Source organism: Patiria miniata, unplaced genomic scaffold (genome assembly GCF_015706575.1).
Source record: "Patiria miniata isolate m_02_andy unplaced genomic scaffold, ASM1570657v1 HiC_scaffold_13, whole genome shotgun sequence".
Classification (NCBI taxonomy): domain Eukaryota; kingdom Metazoa; phylum Echinodermata; class Asteroidea; order Valvatida; family Asterinidae; genus Patiria; species Patiria miniata.
Genome location: NW_024037051.1, coordinates 349,406 through 367,230, shown reverse-complemented (window position 1 = coordinate 367,230; position 17,825 = coordinate 349,406). Strand labels below are relative to the sequence as shown.

At 41.3% G+C, this 17,825-nt stretch overlaps 1 protein-coding gene across 1 annotated transcript; it reads left to right on the top strand.

Moving 5' to 3' along the window:
* The first annotated feature begins 442 nt into the window (after positions 1-442).
* Positions 443-12,827, top strand: LOC119719457. Its single transcript, XM_038188931.1, has 9 exons — positions 443-693; positions 3,994-4,209; positions 6,113-6,568; positions 7,549-7,734; positions 8,245-8,700; positions 9,369-9,572; positions 10,443-10,907; positions 11,119-11,213; positions 12,389-12,827. The coding sequence occupies exons 2-9, from the start codon at positions 4,038-4,040 to the stop codon at positions 12,617-12,619; spliced, it is 2,265 nt and encodes a 754-aa protein (XP_038044859.1). The 5' UTR covers positions 443-693; positions 3,994-4,037; the 3' UTR covers positions 12,620-12,827.
* The last annotated feature ends 4,998 nt before the right edge of the window (positions 12,828-17,825 follow it).

Sequence of the window (17,825 nt, the reverse complement as noted above, 5' to 3'; positions counted from 1 at the left end):
CAGGACGTTTTGATGTTTATAGAATATGAAGTGTCAAAGTCCTTACCTCCTTGGCATATGCACTACCCCAACATTGTGGGCACAATTCTTACCTGCTAGCTAGCGAGAGGGGGGGGGGATAGGATACAATGCAGACTGTAATTTCATGATATTCGCATCAGGCGTCTTGATCGTTTGGGTCAGGTTGTGTCATCAGTATATTCTAAGAAGTGAACTGATTATGAGACCCTGAGTAGAAAAAAAAAGCTCTTCTATATAGCAGGAACTTTGTTGATCAGTAGAAAGCCATCCCATAATGATATTCACATCAGGTGTCTTGATCTTTTGGGTCAGATGTGTCACCAATATATTTTAAGAAATGAACTGATATACGATCGAGGGCGGAAAAAAAGCTCTTCTATATAGCAGGAACTTTGTTGATCAGTAGAAGGCCATCCCATAATGATATTCACATCAGGTGTCTTGATCTTTTGGGTCAGATGTGTCATGAATATATTCTTAGAAAATGAACTGTATATAGGGGACCTGTATATAGGGGCTTGAAATTCTGCCTTGCCTGCATTCTGTGGATTGCGGTTCCCAGGGATTGTCTCAACCATGTATAGTTTGGTGAGCCGAAGAGGCCGGTGCGTCTGCCTCCTATTCCTTGTTGCTATCAAACTTTTTGCCGGGCGCAGGAGCTCAGCTCATCATGTAAGTAAGATACCCTACTTCGAATCACCAATTGCTTTCATTAGCTGCTTCGGCTGTACAGCCAAAGCAGGCATTTTTTGTTTGTGTGTGTTTTTCTCCGTTTTTAAACTTCTTTTCAGTACTGGTTCTCGGTGTGTGTGTTCAAGAGCTGTTCGCGATTTGTTTACGAGTTACTCGACTGCAAAACATTCGGGGAGCGACGAATCCTCCTGCCCAGCGTAATATAGGTTTTCCTGGCCGAATTCGGCAAAACAGCAGTCAAATCCATCAACGTGCGTGCATTCGTTTCCGAGCGATTTTTCTCAGGTCGTTGCTCTCGTGCTTCATCTTCAAACTTTGAGCCTTCAATTTCGTTTGCAGACTTTGAATTGTGTACTTTCACGCATTCAATTTAGAACTAGCTGCAATCAATTAAACGATATAGCCGTCATTCGATTTCGCGCCGGGTGACTAGAAGGAGAATTTTCTCCCGAATTTTACTTTTGTTTTCGTCTATGGGCAATACTGATTTTTCGCACTTCTAGCCTTCAAATTTGAGAAGGAAAGTACAATGTTTATGAGGAAAAACTGACATGGACAATGATTATATTGACTAAATGGAGTTTACAATTTGTTATTTTTACATGCAACAAACACACACCCACACACTATATACTGAAATTTGTATTCTTGTGAAGACATTTCTTTGTTCTCGTGTAGTAAAGTTTTCGAGTTTGAAAGTGAAGTTTCAAAATGCTCTTATTTTAACCAGAATTAATTTCCTTGGCTAAAATTTGGACTTAATATCCTTTTCTAAAACTTTTCCATTTGCGACGAATCAACCCACCTTGGAAATTCCTAGTTTTCGAGAGTAAAATCCATATATCTTTTTCGTGAAAATCTTGTGGTATTCATCTATAGAAATTGTCCTGTGGAGACGTATACAATCTTTTGTTCCCTATTGTACAACACGTCTCCAGAGGGCACGGTGTATCAGATCACACCCACCCACGTATTTATGTGTAATGTGCTAATTCAGATTATTCGGAATTTGTTCGCAATGGGTTTATTTTCTTCATTTATCACATTTTGCAAGTACTTCTTTGTCTCTCCATTTTTCATTCATCTTTTGTTTCTCCTTTGTATTTGCATGCCCCCCTTTTTCATTCATTGATCATTTCTGTACTAATATATACTTTGGCTGTTATATTTCATTTTACTTAGGTGTTATTCTGTCTTTTCATAATTATTCAAAAAGAAACAAATTACGTGCTGAGAAGACAGAACAAGTTCTTCCTTCGGCGGCAATTCATCAGTGTAAATGAGATCTGTTTGTAAACTACACGCTGTCTTTCGTAGTATAATTTGCATATTGTTCAAACAGAACCAAATACGAATTTGAAGATTAACATTAAATGAAAACATTGCACGAATGTCACATCACAAATGCTTGCCTTTTCACAAAATTGAACGTCCAAAACGCCCTTCGCGGAGTGTCCACGCGAATTTCAACGTTCTTTGGATGTTTTTTCCCAAAATTGAATTCTGACTCTTCAATTCTGTATGAACAAATGTGTGCAATCGTGTAATCATAAGGTTAAATTGAATGATTGTGCTCTTTGAATGATGATCTAGTTCGTCAATCAATTTCGTCCTAAATTGAATGAACCTATCGTTAATTCGGATGCTAAGTTATCGAAGTTGGGCAGGAAAACCTATAGTAATACTAAGGTTTGGGTCGCTTTCGGTTTTGCGTTTGCGATTTTTGGGTCGGGTCGGGTTGGATAAGCCATCATGTGAAAAACCCGAAATAAACCGATATTTACCGAAATAAAACGAAACGTTCGAAAATTCAAGCGGCGCAATAAGTTAGGCAAGTTCGAGCAAGGACCAGTGGTTAACTAGTGGTCAGTTCGTGACGTACCTAGCACATGCACACTGAAGTTGAAGTGCGAACGACTCTAGTCGAACTATTGTCATGTCAACAACCGTAAAAAAAAAAAATGGCGGTCGCACAATATTATTCAACACTTGTTGTTTCTCTTTATTTGAAATAATATTTTTTGTTGATACTCTCTAAATTCCAAAGAGTGAAAATTCACTTCATTCGAGTGAAGATTTACTCCCACAGTCGGAAACTAGGGACTAGACGTTTTAGAGTTAAATTTCTTCAATCTTAATGATCGATCGAAATTTCACTCGAGCTCCGACTGAAGTGGTTCATTATTCAGACTATTTTAATCGAAAATGAGAGTGATTTTCACTCTAAAATGTTTAGTCCCTAATTTCACTCTTTGGAATTTAGAGAGTCAGTAGATGGTCCCCTTTGCACTATACTATGGAAATTGCTATTGATAACCAGCTATAAATCGTTGCGCGACCAGCCGCGGTAGGCTGGTTCCAAATAGTCGACTAGCGTAGTCAACCATCGTCGACTAGATAGAGTTAACCACTATGGTTAACTATGGTTTAACCATTGGTCAACAATAATTCTTGCGCGCACCGTCAATCCTCCGCGCGAATGTGCCTAACTATGTTGCACAGTCCATAACGGGTAGGATCACCAGTAAGTCACATTATTCTTCTGTTACTGAGAGACGACGGTTTTTACCCGACGCTGGCAAGTATACAGGCAAAAAAAGCGGACACATTTACCCAAACCAGATACTTGCAGGTTTTTTTTTTCTTGTCGGTTCGGGTCCCGGCGTATGGTGCTGACTTCGGTCGGATTTGGGAAGTTCGATCGGTTGCTGTCCGGATTCACTATTTATGCTTTTTTGGGTCGGTTTGGCCTGGTCAACCCGACCCGATGCACAACATTACACACATCTTTGTTTTCGTGAATATGAAAGGCCTCATGGGCGTCGCCAGGATTTTTTCTAGAGGGGGGGGGGGGGGCAAAGCACATTTCCCCACCCCCCCCCAAAAAAAACCCTAACTATAGTTTCCAGCATTCCCCCCCATTGCCCCCCCCCATTAAATTAACAACAATATGACTTTGCGCCTTTTTTTTTTCTCCCCCCCCCCCCTTTTTGTGCTTTTCCGAGGGGGCAAGCGCCCCCTTTCCCCCTCCCCCGCGCCGCCCATGAGTACGGTATGTTAAAACCCAACTTGGTGTACAAGTTGAAGGCTTACTCTTTACAACTGAACGTGTTTTGATCTGTTATTAATGCTGTAACCGTTATTGCCTTGGTGTTAATTATATAGGGTATTGGGTGCAATTAGGGCAGCCCTGCAAGCTTGCGGCACGTGTCTCCCGTTGTATCACCCGGCAAATACTTTGATATTTTCCGTTGTGATATTTGTTTTTTTATGAACTAGCTCCCAGCTCCAGTGAGGATGGTTACCCTGCGCATTTACCATGCATGGACAACCACCGCCGGATATATTTCCACGGGGAAACCTTGAAGACGACCAGGTGTTCGTCCTGCACGTGTAACAACTCCACTCTCAGTTGTATGTTCGAGTCCTGCGGGCCGGCAACATGTGACAACCCAGTAGGATTTCCGGGCGTCTGTTGTCCAGTCTGCCCTTACAGTACGTTTTTGTTCTTTAAAAAGACTCATCTGCTTTAACCCTAAAAGGGCCGGGTTATTTTTTACAATCTCAAAGGGTTTGGAATTATGGCTAATTAATTATTCATATGTACGAATGGCAATTCTGCTCTGTGTACACGACATATATGCGAAAATCCAGTTTTCACTGCGCGTAGCGCAGGGAACAATTTTCGCTACGCGGCAACCCGTGGTCCGATTTTATGTGTTTGGTATCTAACGATGCGCAAAGCTCGAGGCTAAAAAGTCATAACAGCTCGGGTCGCGAAATTTTTTTTTTTTACAGGCTATCGCCTTTAGGGTTAAACTACGGAAGCGTAGAAGGGCCACGAGAAATAAAACAAAATCGAGTTACAATCTCGCCGCGGCGAGATAGTAACTCGCCGTGGCGAGATAGGAACTACATTTTTCTTAATTTCTCTTGTCCCTTCTACGCTTCCGTATTTAACTGTGTTTCACGCCGAAAAAAAGGGGGGAAACAGTCGAACCTCAGCTCTGAGTGAATATAGGTTTCCGGGCTATTTCAAAAGATGTTTCATTCAAATTCACCAATTCTGTCACTGAATTTCACACGCTTTTAACAAAACCAATTAAGTCATTTAACATTCAAGTTTAAGGTTTGTTCACCCTCTTTAGTCACCGGGTCGAGTGACAGATCAAATTCGTCATTAGCTGTTGCCGATGGGCAGCATTCAGAGATCAAATTCGTCTTATATAAATCAATTAGACGAATTCGATTTCTGAATAACAAGGTTTTGCTAGACGAGACGAAATCGAATACCCCGGGGACGAAAACGTACGCTCGTTAGCTTGAATTTGCTTGAACTGAATTTGAAGTTGTCTGACAACAGACGCAATTAATCATTGGAAGTGCACTAAATTGATGTTCCTGGACGAATTTGACTATTAGAAACGGTGAATTCAAATGATAAACGTTTTACAATAACCGGGATATTACTTATAATATTAAAAGCATTATTAACATTAAAAGCACAGTCGTTGGCAGCAGCTTGATGGTTTGGTGTTTAAATGGGGCTACCTTAATGCACCTTAACAGAGGTTGTAGGCCTATAGTTTAACCGTTACTCCGTTAGTGAACCGAGTAAATTTAGATCGTGAAAGCATGTCTTGTACCATCGTCACCGACACCACGAACTGACACCCTCTGCATCACACGTGTACACAAACATTTAAAAATTCAAATTTTCTTTTTTTGCCGATATTAGCAGTTTGTATCATGAAGTTTAACATGACGAAGTTAAAATTGCTGAAATCATCTAAAATAAGCAAATTTTAATGATGAATTTTCAAGAAATTGGTCAATTCTGGTGTTTTTTGTTACCACGAAGTGACACTGCACAGGGTGTCAGTTCGTAAAAACAAAAATTTACGTGTTTTCGGAGAGTGCGCGCATGCGATAGCGTTAGGGAGTGTCAGTTCGTGAAAACGAAACTTGACGTGTTTTTGGAGAGTGCGAGCACGCATTCGCAGTGTGTGCGCGCACTCTCCCAAAAACACATAAATTTTCGTTTTCACGAACTGACACCCGTCTTAATCATTTAATTGCTTATTAACTAAGCATATCTTCACAATATAACGTTTATAATTGAGTAGTTAAAGCATTTTCACGTTAAGTGATACTAATACCTCTAAGATAGATAGATTATTTTACTGAGTAAATAAAAAAAAAATTAAAAGCGTTTTTCTCCGATTTGTATTACTGCAACGCTGACCACCGGGTGTCAGTTAGTGGTGTCGGTGACGAAATATCGTATGTGTTTTGCACCAGAAAAAAAGGCCAAGTGCAATTGATGTCTATTGTGATTTACCTTGGATTATTTTTACTCCGTTTTAAACCTACTGTTGTTTTCATTACTGTAATCCAGATATAACGGTGACAGATGTTGAGCCAGAGGTTGCACCTGGTACCTCAATTTGGCAGGGAACCAAAAACAAAATTATCCTTGATCTGAACGTGGGCTACCTCAACACCAGAGAAACCACGAGCATAGCAGGGGAGGGTCTATGGACGACCAAGGTGTGGATGAGTTCCTTGGCAGATGGGTCCAATGAACTCTCCGGCACTGTGGTGGAGGAGGCATTGACCGAGGGACAGCAGTCCAAAAACTTGAAGAAATCGTCAGCTGAGCTCTTTAGAATCCCGGAGATTCGATACACGTTTGACCTGACGGATCACTCTTGTGGTGACGCCAAGTACGTCTGTGCCAAATTCAACAAAGGACCAAACGCAGAGGTGGAGAAGGACTACTTGGACTACCATTTCAAGGCAGTCCCGACAGAGGAGGTTTTAACCGGATGTACTGAAATCACCGAATGTAGAGGTATGCAGGCTCTATTTCCCTTGTAGATATTTAATATATACATTTTTTTTAAAGTGGAGATTGACCAAAAAAGTTTTTTTTTTTTTAAATCAAATGACTGTAGTTTTCGCTGCTTGACCTCTACAAATTATTAGGCATAAACATGACAAGGATTTTGAAAGCTCGAAATGATTTCGAGCTCAAGAAATGGTAGCACTTGTCTTTAAAGACTAACCAAAATTATAATTATGGCATAAGTTTTCATAGCTACGGTTACTTCATCAGTAACCGTAGCTATCAGCTCAGTCTTTAAAGTGCTACATTCTCTATATAGCTGTAACTAGCAGACATAAACGGCTGTACTGTATACATCTTGTTCCATAAATATGAAAGGTCGTTCATACGGTATGTTAATAAAACCCAATGGTGGTGTAGGTGGTGTACAACTGAAAGTGTTTTGATATTTTGTTATACAGGTTGAGTAAAAAAAAACCCACCAAATAGCGGGAAAATTTTTGTAATGAAGTTCTGCATGTAACACTTTCAAAATCTAGGATATAAAATCCCAATTAATAAACTTTCTTTTAGTGCAAGAAACATTCAAATCACTCACGTACTTTTCAAGTTACGGAATATGAAACACAAACACCGTTTTAAAGTTCTGTCCCCGGATCACAAAAAAACGGTCAGTGTTCTTCCAGCAAGACGAAAACAATTCACGTACATCCGTATGTGAATTGTGTTCGTTTTGCTGAAAGAACACTTACCTTTTGGGTTTTTTTGCAGGGGGGGGGGGGGGGCAGCCGTGCAAACTTGAGGCCTGTGTCTCCCCTTTTATACCGCTCAGCCCATACTGTGATGTATATCTCATTAAAGTATTGTCATAGTTGTATTGAATTTGGTTGTTAAAACATTGATTGCTTCCCTTTTTCATTCTTCTATTATTTGCTGCAAAAGAGGCAACATTTTTTTCGTTCCGACTTTTACTATGTATTTTCTAGCTTTACTGCCATGCAAGGACAACAGCAACCGGATTTCTCTCCACGGGGAAACCTACAAGATGACTAAGTGTTCGTCCTGCACGTGCAACAATGGCATTCTCAGCTGCATGTTTGAGTCCTGTCCACCAGCACATTGTAGAAACCCAATGCGATTTGCGGATGTCTGTTGTCGAGTCTGCCCTTACAGTACGTTGTTATCTTTAAAAAGTTGTAAAAAAACAAATTCCTTGGTATAGCAAGGGGCCTTATATCACTGAATTTTCGCAAATGTCCTTCAATGCAGGAAACTAATAGCACGTGACTCACTCGCTCAGTTGCGTATGGGGGGGGGGTATTAAAACAGCTCTGTCTCAATCCCATCTTCCAAATTGGGGCACACTTCAAAAGAAATCCGCCGGGGGGGGGGGGGCAAGGTGCCCCCCCCCCCCCCCCCCCCCCCCCCCCCCCCCCCCCCCCCCCCCGCGGATACGCCACTGCGTTGTGTTGCCTGCCGAACTTAGGGGGGAACACATCCTTCGTGTATTACATCTATTGCACAAGGTTTACGGTCACAGCTCTGAGGAAATATTTTGTGCACAAAATCGTATGTGTTTTGCACCAGAAAAAAAAGGCCAAGTGCATTTGATAGCTATTGTGACTTACCTTGGATTATCTTTACTCCGTTAACCTACTGTTGTATTCATTACTGTAATCCAGATATAACGGTGACCGATGTTGAGCCAGAGGTCGCACCTGGCACCTCAATTCAGCAGGGAACCGAAAACGAAATTATCCTTGATCTGAACGTGGGCTACCTCAGCACCAGAGAAACCACGAGCATAGAAGGGGAAGGTCTGTGGACGACCAAGATGTGGATGAGCACCTTTGAAGATGGGTCCAACGAACTCTCCGGCACTGTGGTGGAGGAGGCATTGACCGAAGGACAGCAGTCCAAAAACTTGAAGAAATCGTCAGCTGAGCTCTTTAGAATCCCGGGGATTCGATACACGTTTGACCTGACGGATCACTCTTGTGATGACGCCAAGTACGTCTGTGCCAAATTCAACAAAGGACCAAACGCAGAGGTGGAGAAGGACTACTTGGACTACCATTTCAAGGCAGTCCCGACAGAGGAGGTTTTAACCGGATGTACGGAAATCACCGATTGTAGAGGTATGCAGGCTCTATTTACTTTGTACATATAAAAAAAAAAGAAGAAGACTTATAGCCCCATCTAAAAAAGGGGTCTGTGAAATCACATGACCGTAGGGGATGCGCTGCGTGACCCCTACAAACTATTAGGCATAGACATGAAAAGGATTTTGAACTCATGAATTGATTTGAGGTCAAAAAAGTACCTTCGAGACTAACTAAAATTAAACTGAGGGCATAAGCTACAGCTACTTCATCAGTAACTGTAGAGCTTTTGCCATAAAGTGCTACATTTTCTAATAGCTGTATTTAGCAGAAACACGGATGTATACATCTTTGTTCCTATGAAGGCCGTTCATATAGGTATGTTAAAACCAAAATGGTGGTGTACAACTTAAAAGTGTTTTGATCTGTTATTCGTTGTATGTGTACTTGCCGTGGTGATACTTTTGGAGAGTTTTCGCTGCAATAAGTGCAGCCCCGTAAACTTGAGATCTGTGTACACACGCAACCCGTAGTTTGAAGTATTTCTCATCAGAGCATGGTCATAAATATTTATGACCAATCTCTGATGACAAGATGGAGGCAATCAATGTTCTGATTCAATTTGGTTGTTAGAACATTGATTGCCTCCATTTTCTATTTGCTGCTGAGAGACAATATATTTTGTTCATTAATTGTCCCCCTAGTTTTCGAGCGTTATCCGCAGCGACTCCCCTGCATGGACAACAGCAACCGGATTTCTCTCCACGGGGAAACCTACAAGCTGTCTATGTGTTCGTCCTGCACGTGCAACAATGCCATTCTCAGCTGCATGTTTGAGTCCTGCCAACCAACAACCTGTAGAAACCCAATGGGATTTCCAGGCGACTGTTGTCGAGTCTGCCCTTACAGTACGTTTTTATCTTTAAAATGTTGCAAAAAAATTACACGTGACTCACCAACTTTGTACTGTGTTTCCTGCAAAACAAAAGGGGGCGGGGACCACATCGTACTTGTTGTATTACACCTATTGCACAAGGGTTTCGTTCACAGCTCTGAGTAAATTATTTTATGGACAAAACATCCAACACGCAGTCGTTGGCAGCAGTTTGACGATTGGTGCTTAAATGGGACGTGCATTGTACCTTAACAGCAGTGAACCCAAGTTTTGTTAGGGAAATTACGACTGAGTTATGGGGACTTTCTGCTGTCCTCACTAAATAAAACAAGTATCTGCTTCTGACAAAGTGTTGCACACATTGCGATTGTGAAGTTACGGGCACCGTTCCATATATTAAGAGAAAAAAATCCACTTTTAATTTATTTGACTGAACAAGCTGGTTGGCACCATTAAGAACGTGCAGGTACGTCATAGAATCGTCATCGATTTTTGAGGGAAATTTGGGGGTAAAATGACGATGACCGCGACAAAACGCAATACGAAAATAAAAATGGCGATCACCGCGATGTACCCTGAACATACCCTTAGAACTATGGGGCTCCGCCGAAGCGGTACCTTGAACGTGCAAGGCGCGCTGAATTGCACTTCACCAACCGTAACCCGCTTATGAAAATTGTAATTGCAACCCCAAGAAACTGTTCAAAATAACAAAAAAAGGGGTAATAAATTGAGAGAAGTCAGCTTTAGGTTAAAAAGGTCATTTTCGAATGGTAAAAAACACCCTTGACTCTTATGATCGAAAGTAAAGGGGGCCCCGTAACTACATGATCGCCATACATATTGTTATAATTTGATACTTTTCTTTTGTTGTTTTTTTAAGACGTGACTGTGAATCAGGTGACACCGGTGCTTCCCGGCTCTCAGTCCATCCAAGAAGGTCGAGCGGAGAACGATCTGTCAGTCAACCTAGACGTGCTGTACGCCAACACCAGAGAGACAACCAGCGTCGCTGGCCAAGGCCTGTGGAAGTCCTCCATGTGGATGAGCAGTCAGGAGGATGGCGCGGTCCAGCTCCCCGGCACCCTGGTGGAGCAAGTCCTAACACAAGGTCAACAGTCCCAGGACCTCAAGAAACGAAGCTTTTTCTCCAGAAACTTCAACATCAACGACATCCGTTACCAGGTGGACATGTCGGATCTGACCTGCGACGAGGCCCGCTATCTCTGCGCCAAGTTCATGAAGGGGGACAACCCGGAGGTGCAGAAATCCTTTCTGGAATTCCACTTTGAGGCAAGGCCCAGTGAAGATGTGTTGACCGGATGCAGTCCAATTGAGGATTGCAAAGGTTTGTCAATCAACTTTTCAAATTTGTTACGTAGCTTACGTGGCTGCGTGACTTCTACTAATAAGGCATAAGCATGTCAAGGATATTGAGCACACGAATAGTTTCGAGCACAAGAAATATCTTATTTCGAGCGCACAAAATAATGGAAGGAAATTCAAAACGTCTTTTTGTATAAAGGAGACCAATTGTCTATCCTTTGTCTTCCGTACAGGTATTCCTACATCACTGAGCGGATCTAAGATAGCCGGTTTGCTGAGGATTGGGATGAAGGTCGTACGTGGATCAGACTGGAAGTGGGGTGGTCAGGTATACATCTGAATTTGGCTCATTTACTCTTGGGAGGGCGTTGTCACTCCGGGGGTGGGGGGGGTGGGGGGGGGGTGGGGAGAAGAAACATTTAAACAATTTTCAGAGACTCGACCCCCGCAACGTGCAGCATTGTGATCACCGAACTAGCGTGCTACGCTAGGTCGGTGCCAAGCGATGCCAAGCTTTTTTTGCCGGGAAATCTAAACTACATAGAGTTATTTCAAATCACATGACAATTTTATTCAATCACGTGCTGTGTTTCCGCATGCGTATTATGGTGGGGGACTTTGCTCACCTGCAGACGATAATGTTCGCTCCGGGACAGGGCGATGGCTACACTTGTTATTGTGAGGGCGGTGTGTTTTGATTAATGTGTCAGAAAAAAAACTGCGTCGCCTCTTTCTCAGTTCTTGTTGTACAACAACAAGCCAGCTAAGTTCGGGTCTTTACCGACTGTGGACCCAGTGGCTTCAACTGACATTGCTGTTCGTAAAAATTCCCGGCTTATCTTTATGGATTTTATACTGTGGTTTGGTTCGGTTGGACTTGACCTTAATTTTGTTGAGGTCGGGTCGTTAAAGGAATGGCTAAGGCTTGGCCAGGGCCCGGTACATTATCCTCATGAAAAAAAATGTTTGGCTACGTATCCATTCCTGAGCCTACAATTGGAATCCATTTTACGCTACACGTGACGGGTATGGTAGCTAGGATGGTTTTATCTTTATGCTTCAGTAGGGCCTGCATATGATTGATCTTGGTTTACTGACGAATATATCGGTCACTTTGTTTAGCATTGTGTTATTAATTTTGTGGTTGACTGTATAGTTGGTCGACTTCACGAGCGGTGATCCGGGGAGACAGGTAGCATGCATCCCCTTTATATATTTTTTTTGGGGGAGGGGGCGCCAATGGCAAAGTTCCCACTAATTCATCCAAATGAACTACCCGTATTTTGTCACAATACTATTCTACTATAAGGCTACGATACCTTGCTCATCCAACTCCCATGTAACGTATTCTACGAGGAATTGACGTAAAATAAGTATTATGTTGACCAAAAGAAATAACCCGACTGGTGGTTAGACGTACCCGTTTTGAAGTATTAAACGTACATTATCTTGTGCTTATTGAGGCTTTGCTGTCGACTCAAATCACAACTCTCTTTATGTCAGGACGGTAGTCCGCCGGGAGAGGGCCGCATCGTCAGTGAACTACGGAGTAACGGCTGGATAACCGTACAATGGGACTCAACGGGGCGCAGAGACGCATACCGAATGGGAGCAGACGACAAGTACGACCTGAAGCTTGTTGACCCTGCGTCTCTGGATGGATCGGTTCGGTTGGCGAATGGCGATGACGAATTCCGCGGAGGGGCCATTCCACACGAAGGGAGTGGCCTGTGATGGGTCTGAGAGTCAACTGGCTGACTGCCCGTCTCGTTTCTTGAAGAAACGGGCTTGTAGCCACGCCAAAGATGTTGGCGCCATCTGTAGTCAGAAGTAAACTGTTCAGACGCAAGCATTTATTACGGTTTGAGATGATTTTATACTCAAGCAAAGGTAGTCGGAAAAATAATATTCAGCGAGCTAAAAGTGTAAAATTTATAGCCGTGTAACATTTCGTATTCCTTATACAGGGCGAGTCAAAAAGAAAGCGACCTGGATTAAATTTGATGCACCAATGAAGAATGTCATAAAAGGGAATGTTCTTCCACTCATCTGAAAAAAATTGCTGAAATTGATCTGAGCAAGCAGAAACTATGCATTTTTTACCGAAAATATCCTTTTTTATGGCTGTCCATGGAATACCAGTGGAAGCTATTGAGTTGAGTGAGAATTAAAGATTATGAACAGGCATTCATAAATACCTAAGACAGTTTACGCATTCCTATTGGTCGAGAGCCAGTCACGTGGCCGGTCTTAAACGGATGATAAAGACATGGCTAGCTGGTCTTAAACACTTTTCCAGTGTCACAATAAAATGTGGACTCCTAAAAATCCAGTGCCTCTTATCGTTTCATTGGTTGAACGTTCACAATCCTAACGTAGGCATGCGCAACAATATACCAGGGAGTCAGAATTTTATAGTTCTAAATTCAAAACGCAACGTGCCAGGTGCGTTCTGCGCGACATCGCGCAGAACATGATACGCGCGCGTCAATCTCCATAAAAGGGTTGTTTACATCTTACTCGCCAGCTGAACACTCCATTATTTTGCAAGAGGGATGTTTCAAAAAGCATAAAGTGAATTTGTTGAACAAAATCGGGATGTTTTGAACGAATTATATGATTTTTTTTTACCGAAAAGGTATTTATGAATGGGAATAAATATGTGCTCCGTCGGTATTTATCACTCTGTTTAAGACCACTTAGAGTCTGGGTGCTGATAATTACCCTCGCCTCCGGCTCGGGTAATTATCAGCACCCAGACTCTAAGTGGTCTTAAACAGAGTGATAAAAACCTCCGAAGCACACATTTATTCCCTTATTCAAATACATTTGAGATTTTAATCATTGAGTCAAGACTGACATTTTTGAATATGAGGAACAAGTCAAACCCACCCCCCCCCCCAAATATTGATGGCGATTTTTGTCTGTTTCCTTTGCAAGATTTCATTCGTAGATCATGAAGGTGGAAACGTTCATGTTTCACTGTTTTCATAAATTCGTAAAAACGGTAAATGATAAGGTGGACTACTTGACATAACTTTGGACTAAAGTTTGCAAATTACGTGAAAATTTCAGAGTTACTAAACAATAACATGTACTTTATCCCTATGTTATTTTTATGGAATGGAGCGAGCCACGTATTTTTTTTTTAATATTTTGTTCTAATTCGGTCACTTTCTTTTTTTACCCGCCCTGTATATTGGACGTTTCGATGACTTATAAAATGGAATCACACAGTGCTATAAGTACTGTTTTAATAACTATTAGATTTATGGTACGCATTGCGCAATTTGTAACTAACGCTTTCTAGCTCAAATTAAAGCTTTAGAAATTTAACAGTTCCCGAACATTGTGTATTCTGCGAAATTTGATATCCGTCATTCTAAATGTTCGTTTTATTCCTTAAAGCCAAAAAAATAAGTCTCCGGTTTCTGGTATGCGCGCGCGTCGCCGTAGCCATGCGCGTCGGCAAAATGAAAAGGTTTTTTTTTCAATGAAAGATGATGTCTCGAAACCGCCAAACTCACTGGTTTGACTGGAATCCTGCTGCTGCACAGTTTTAACGTGTTTTTAGATGGGGTTATGATCAAGAATAAGCTTTATGTGGCCTCTCTGGACTCCCATATATTTGCACTAAGTTTAGTCGGGCACCATTTTGCAGTCATCAGCCGACATTTGAAGCAAAAAAAAACAGGTTAAAAAAAAAGCCGCGTCGCCGCACCACTTTTTTGGGCAAGCTCCATAACAGAAACCGGATACTTTTTTTGGCCTAACACAGCGTTATTCTGTCAAAGACTTCATCAATTTTATTTTCCTCAAAATCGTTGGCCCAGGCGCGGTTCTACGGGGGGGGGGGGGGGGGGGGGGGCGGGGGCTAGGGGGGGCTGTAGCCCCCCAAAATTTTGTCTAGCCCCCCAAAATAAATTCCGAAACGGTCTCCCCCTAAAGAAGAAATAGCCATGACAAGGGTGCATTAGTTAATATAGTGTGAATGATTTTAGGATTTTATTGGCGCTCCCCATTGAAAATATGGCAACCATCAAGGCGCAGTACATTCTCCTCTCAATTCGCGAACACTTCCAACAAATCTACGTATTAATTAAGGTAAATTTACAAGTTGTGTTAAACATAAAGACATGGCAAATAAACACTGCATTGACAAATGGTAGTTTTTTATATATCTGTAAAGTCTCTTTTTGGTTTATTTCGTAATCAGAAACATTTATTCGAAACAACTTGTGAGTACAAAAAAGTTCAAATAGGGTACAAACGACAAAAAAAAAATTCAAAATAGGTCCACTGCCTTATCTGATGTGTCTGGTTTCATATGGTGTTGAGTGTGACTTGATGTCGACTTTTTTTAAAGCGAAATTATAAGGCGAAGTCACTTTTTAAATAATTAGGAAAAACTTCTTTAATGGCTTAATTTAATTGAAACAAGTTCTTTGATCAAAACCCAGGATGGTTGAAAACCTTGTATTGTCATACAGTTCTATACGCTGAATTAAAGCATTTTTTCTTGTGAAAAAGACCTTTTAAATTTACATTGAGGTCGGCTTTATCCTATTTTTAACGAAATATAGTACAAAGAAGGAGTCTGGATACAACTCGCATGGAAACAAAAACAAACCAACCATCCAATCAACCAACAAACAAACAAACACACATACATACATACATACATACATACATAAAATAAATGAAAACAATATAAATCTCTATATATACATGCTATAGACCAATCAGGGCATGCTGTCAATTCTATCACGAAGGCCCCCTTCAATGGCGAAAGCATTGTGTTAGCTATTGTTCAGATAATCCGAAATGGGGAATTAGCATTGCGCAATAGCTTGCACAATGCTTTCGACATTGAAGGGGGCCTCGTGTACAGTGATCACGTGCCCTGATTCGTCTATGCCTTAGCAGATAATGAATGAAAGTTTACACAATTTGGAATGTAATGCGAATTATTGGGCAAGCTATACTATAGGTTTTCCCGGCTATTTTGAAACATTTTTCATTCAAATTCACAAACTGTAACATTCAGTTTTGTCTGAGAACAAAATTCACACGCTTTTACCAAAGCGATTTAGTCACTTACCATTCAATTCCAAAGTTCGGTCACCACATTTAAACACACTGTGGCAGTATTCAGAGAATGGCAGTATTCAGAGATTAAATTCGTCTTATGCCAATCAATTTAAAATTGCTAAGTAAATTAGTCTGGCGTGGGTTATTTACCATGTTCCTTGTGCCCGAGGTCCATACAACAAAGTTTCTAACCAGGACAGGATACGAATTAATCCTTTGAATATGATGCCGTGGACTACGTCCAAGTGGCTGCAACGTTGGGCATTAAAAGAGTGAAAAAATAAAGATGACCATGTGAAAAAACAGTCGATGACCCTTATTTTACTTTGTTACATTGTACCTACGAGTCAATGACATTTCTTTTTCAAGGAAAATCGATTAAAAAACAAGCAACATTTGTGAGTAACAGGAAAAGTAAAAGAAAAAAAATGTTGCGAAATTGAACAAACTTTAAATTGTGTGGCAAAAGACGAATTTGATTTCTGAATAAAACTGTTCGGCGTAGACGAGACGAAATCAAATACTCCTCGCCGAAAATGGGCGTTGGCGGATTGAATTCGATTGAACAACAATGGAAATGGTATGACAAAAGACGAAATTAAACATTGGAAGTATTTACTAAATCGATGTTGAATGACGAACTGGAATATTAAAAACGGTGAATACGAATGATACAAGTTTTAAAATAGCCGGGAAAACCACTATTAGTTTACCTGTTCTATGTTTACCTATTTGTAGCCTAGTGGTATTGTTTGTGTGCAAACCATGATTATATATACATTGTACTCTGCGATTAGGATATCATCACTGCTCTAATAAAGCTGTTTTCTCTGTTGCTCATGACTGTTTTGGTGTTGGTGTGTGTATATTGATCACTTACATTGCTAAATTTTAAAGGATAAACTGTATTAGTGCATTACTATTTACAGCAGCTGCAATTAAGTTTGTGCAATACGGACGTAGTGAGGGCAATGCAGAAAGGGGGTATACCTCGCCGTAGATTGGAATGTGCCCCTTTAATAGCTGATCCCCAGGTCCGCTTTTGCTTTGTTAAATCGTGACTTGGATACTGCAATTTTATTAATCTAGAACGGTCACGTGTCAAGTTTCTACAATACATTGTATTTAAATACACATAATTCAACACCACTCAAATACCGTCTGGCACAATATTCGTGTCCAAAAGGTATAGTGCAGTAATCAAAAAAATAAAAATAACGACGATTAATTTCTTATACAGTAACTAACACCTTTCAATAGCTATTTGGCTTATGGCACAATATAACAATGTGATGTGAGACGTAGCCTTGGTCAAGGTGCTAGTTGTTATTCATCCCGGCCGTAGCGCGGTAAACGATATCCTCGATAGCGCTATGCATGCGGTGCATTAAAAATACAGCGCGAACAGCGACCTCACGCGGCCACCATTTCTATGCAAATCAGTTGGACCCAATCTAGCGCCTTGGTTCAATGGTCGGCAAAAGCTTATGTTTTTCTTTATTTTGCGCTGGATTTCTAGCGCACGACCTCGTATGCGAATACAGATAAGTGTAGGCGGGGCTAATATGTGGAGTGTCCAATCACACCTTGGTAAATCCGGACGTCATCAAATTATTTGCAGCTATTCGCCTTTTGCGGACGTGACAGGAACCACACTTTTTGTGCATTGGTGCCGTGTGCAGAGACACACAACGTGTACGTGTATGGACTATGTACGGTGCCACGTTTCACTATGCAAGTTTCCACGCAACGATCGACCAATAAGAAAACGACATTTAAGGTCAGCTAAGGGTATTAACATAATGAGCACCACCCCCAAAACCTCACATGGACGATTGAACCAAGGCGC

What these genes read in the sequence shown, in the direction of transcription:
- LOC119719457 (XM_038188931.1), top strand. Translation starts at nt 4,038, where the DNA reads ATGGACAACCACCGCCGGATATATTTCCACGGGGAAACCTTGAAGACG. An exon ending in GGAAATCACCGATTGTAGAG is followed by an intron (nt 8,701 to 9,368) that starts GTATGCAGGCTC and finishes TTGTCCCCCTAG; the next exon opens with TTTTCGAGCGTTATCCGCAG. An exon ending in TTGTCGAGTCTGCCCTTACA is followed by an intron (nt 9,573 to 10,442) that starts GTACGTTTTTAT and finishes TGTTTTTTTAAG; the next exon opens with ACGTGACTGTGAATCAGGTG.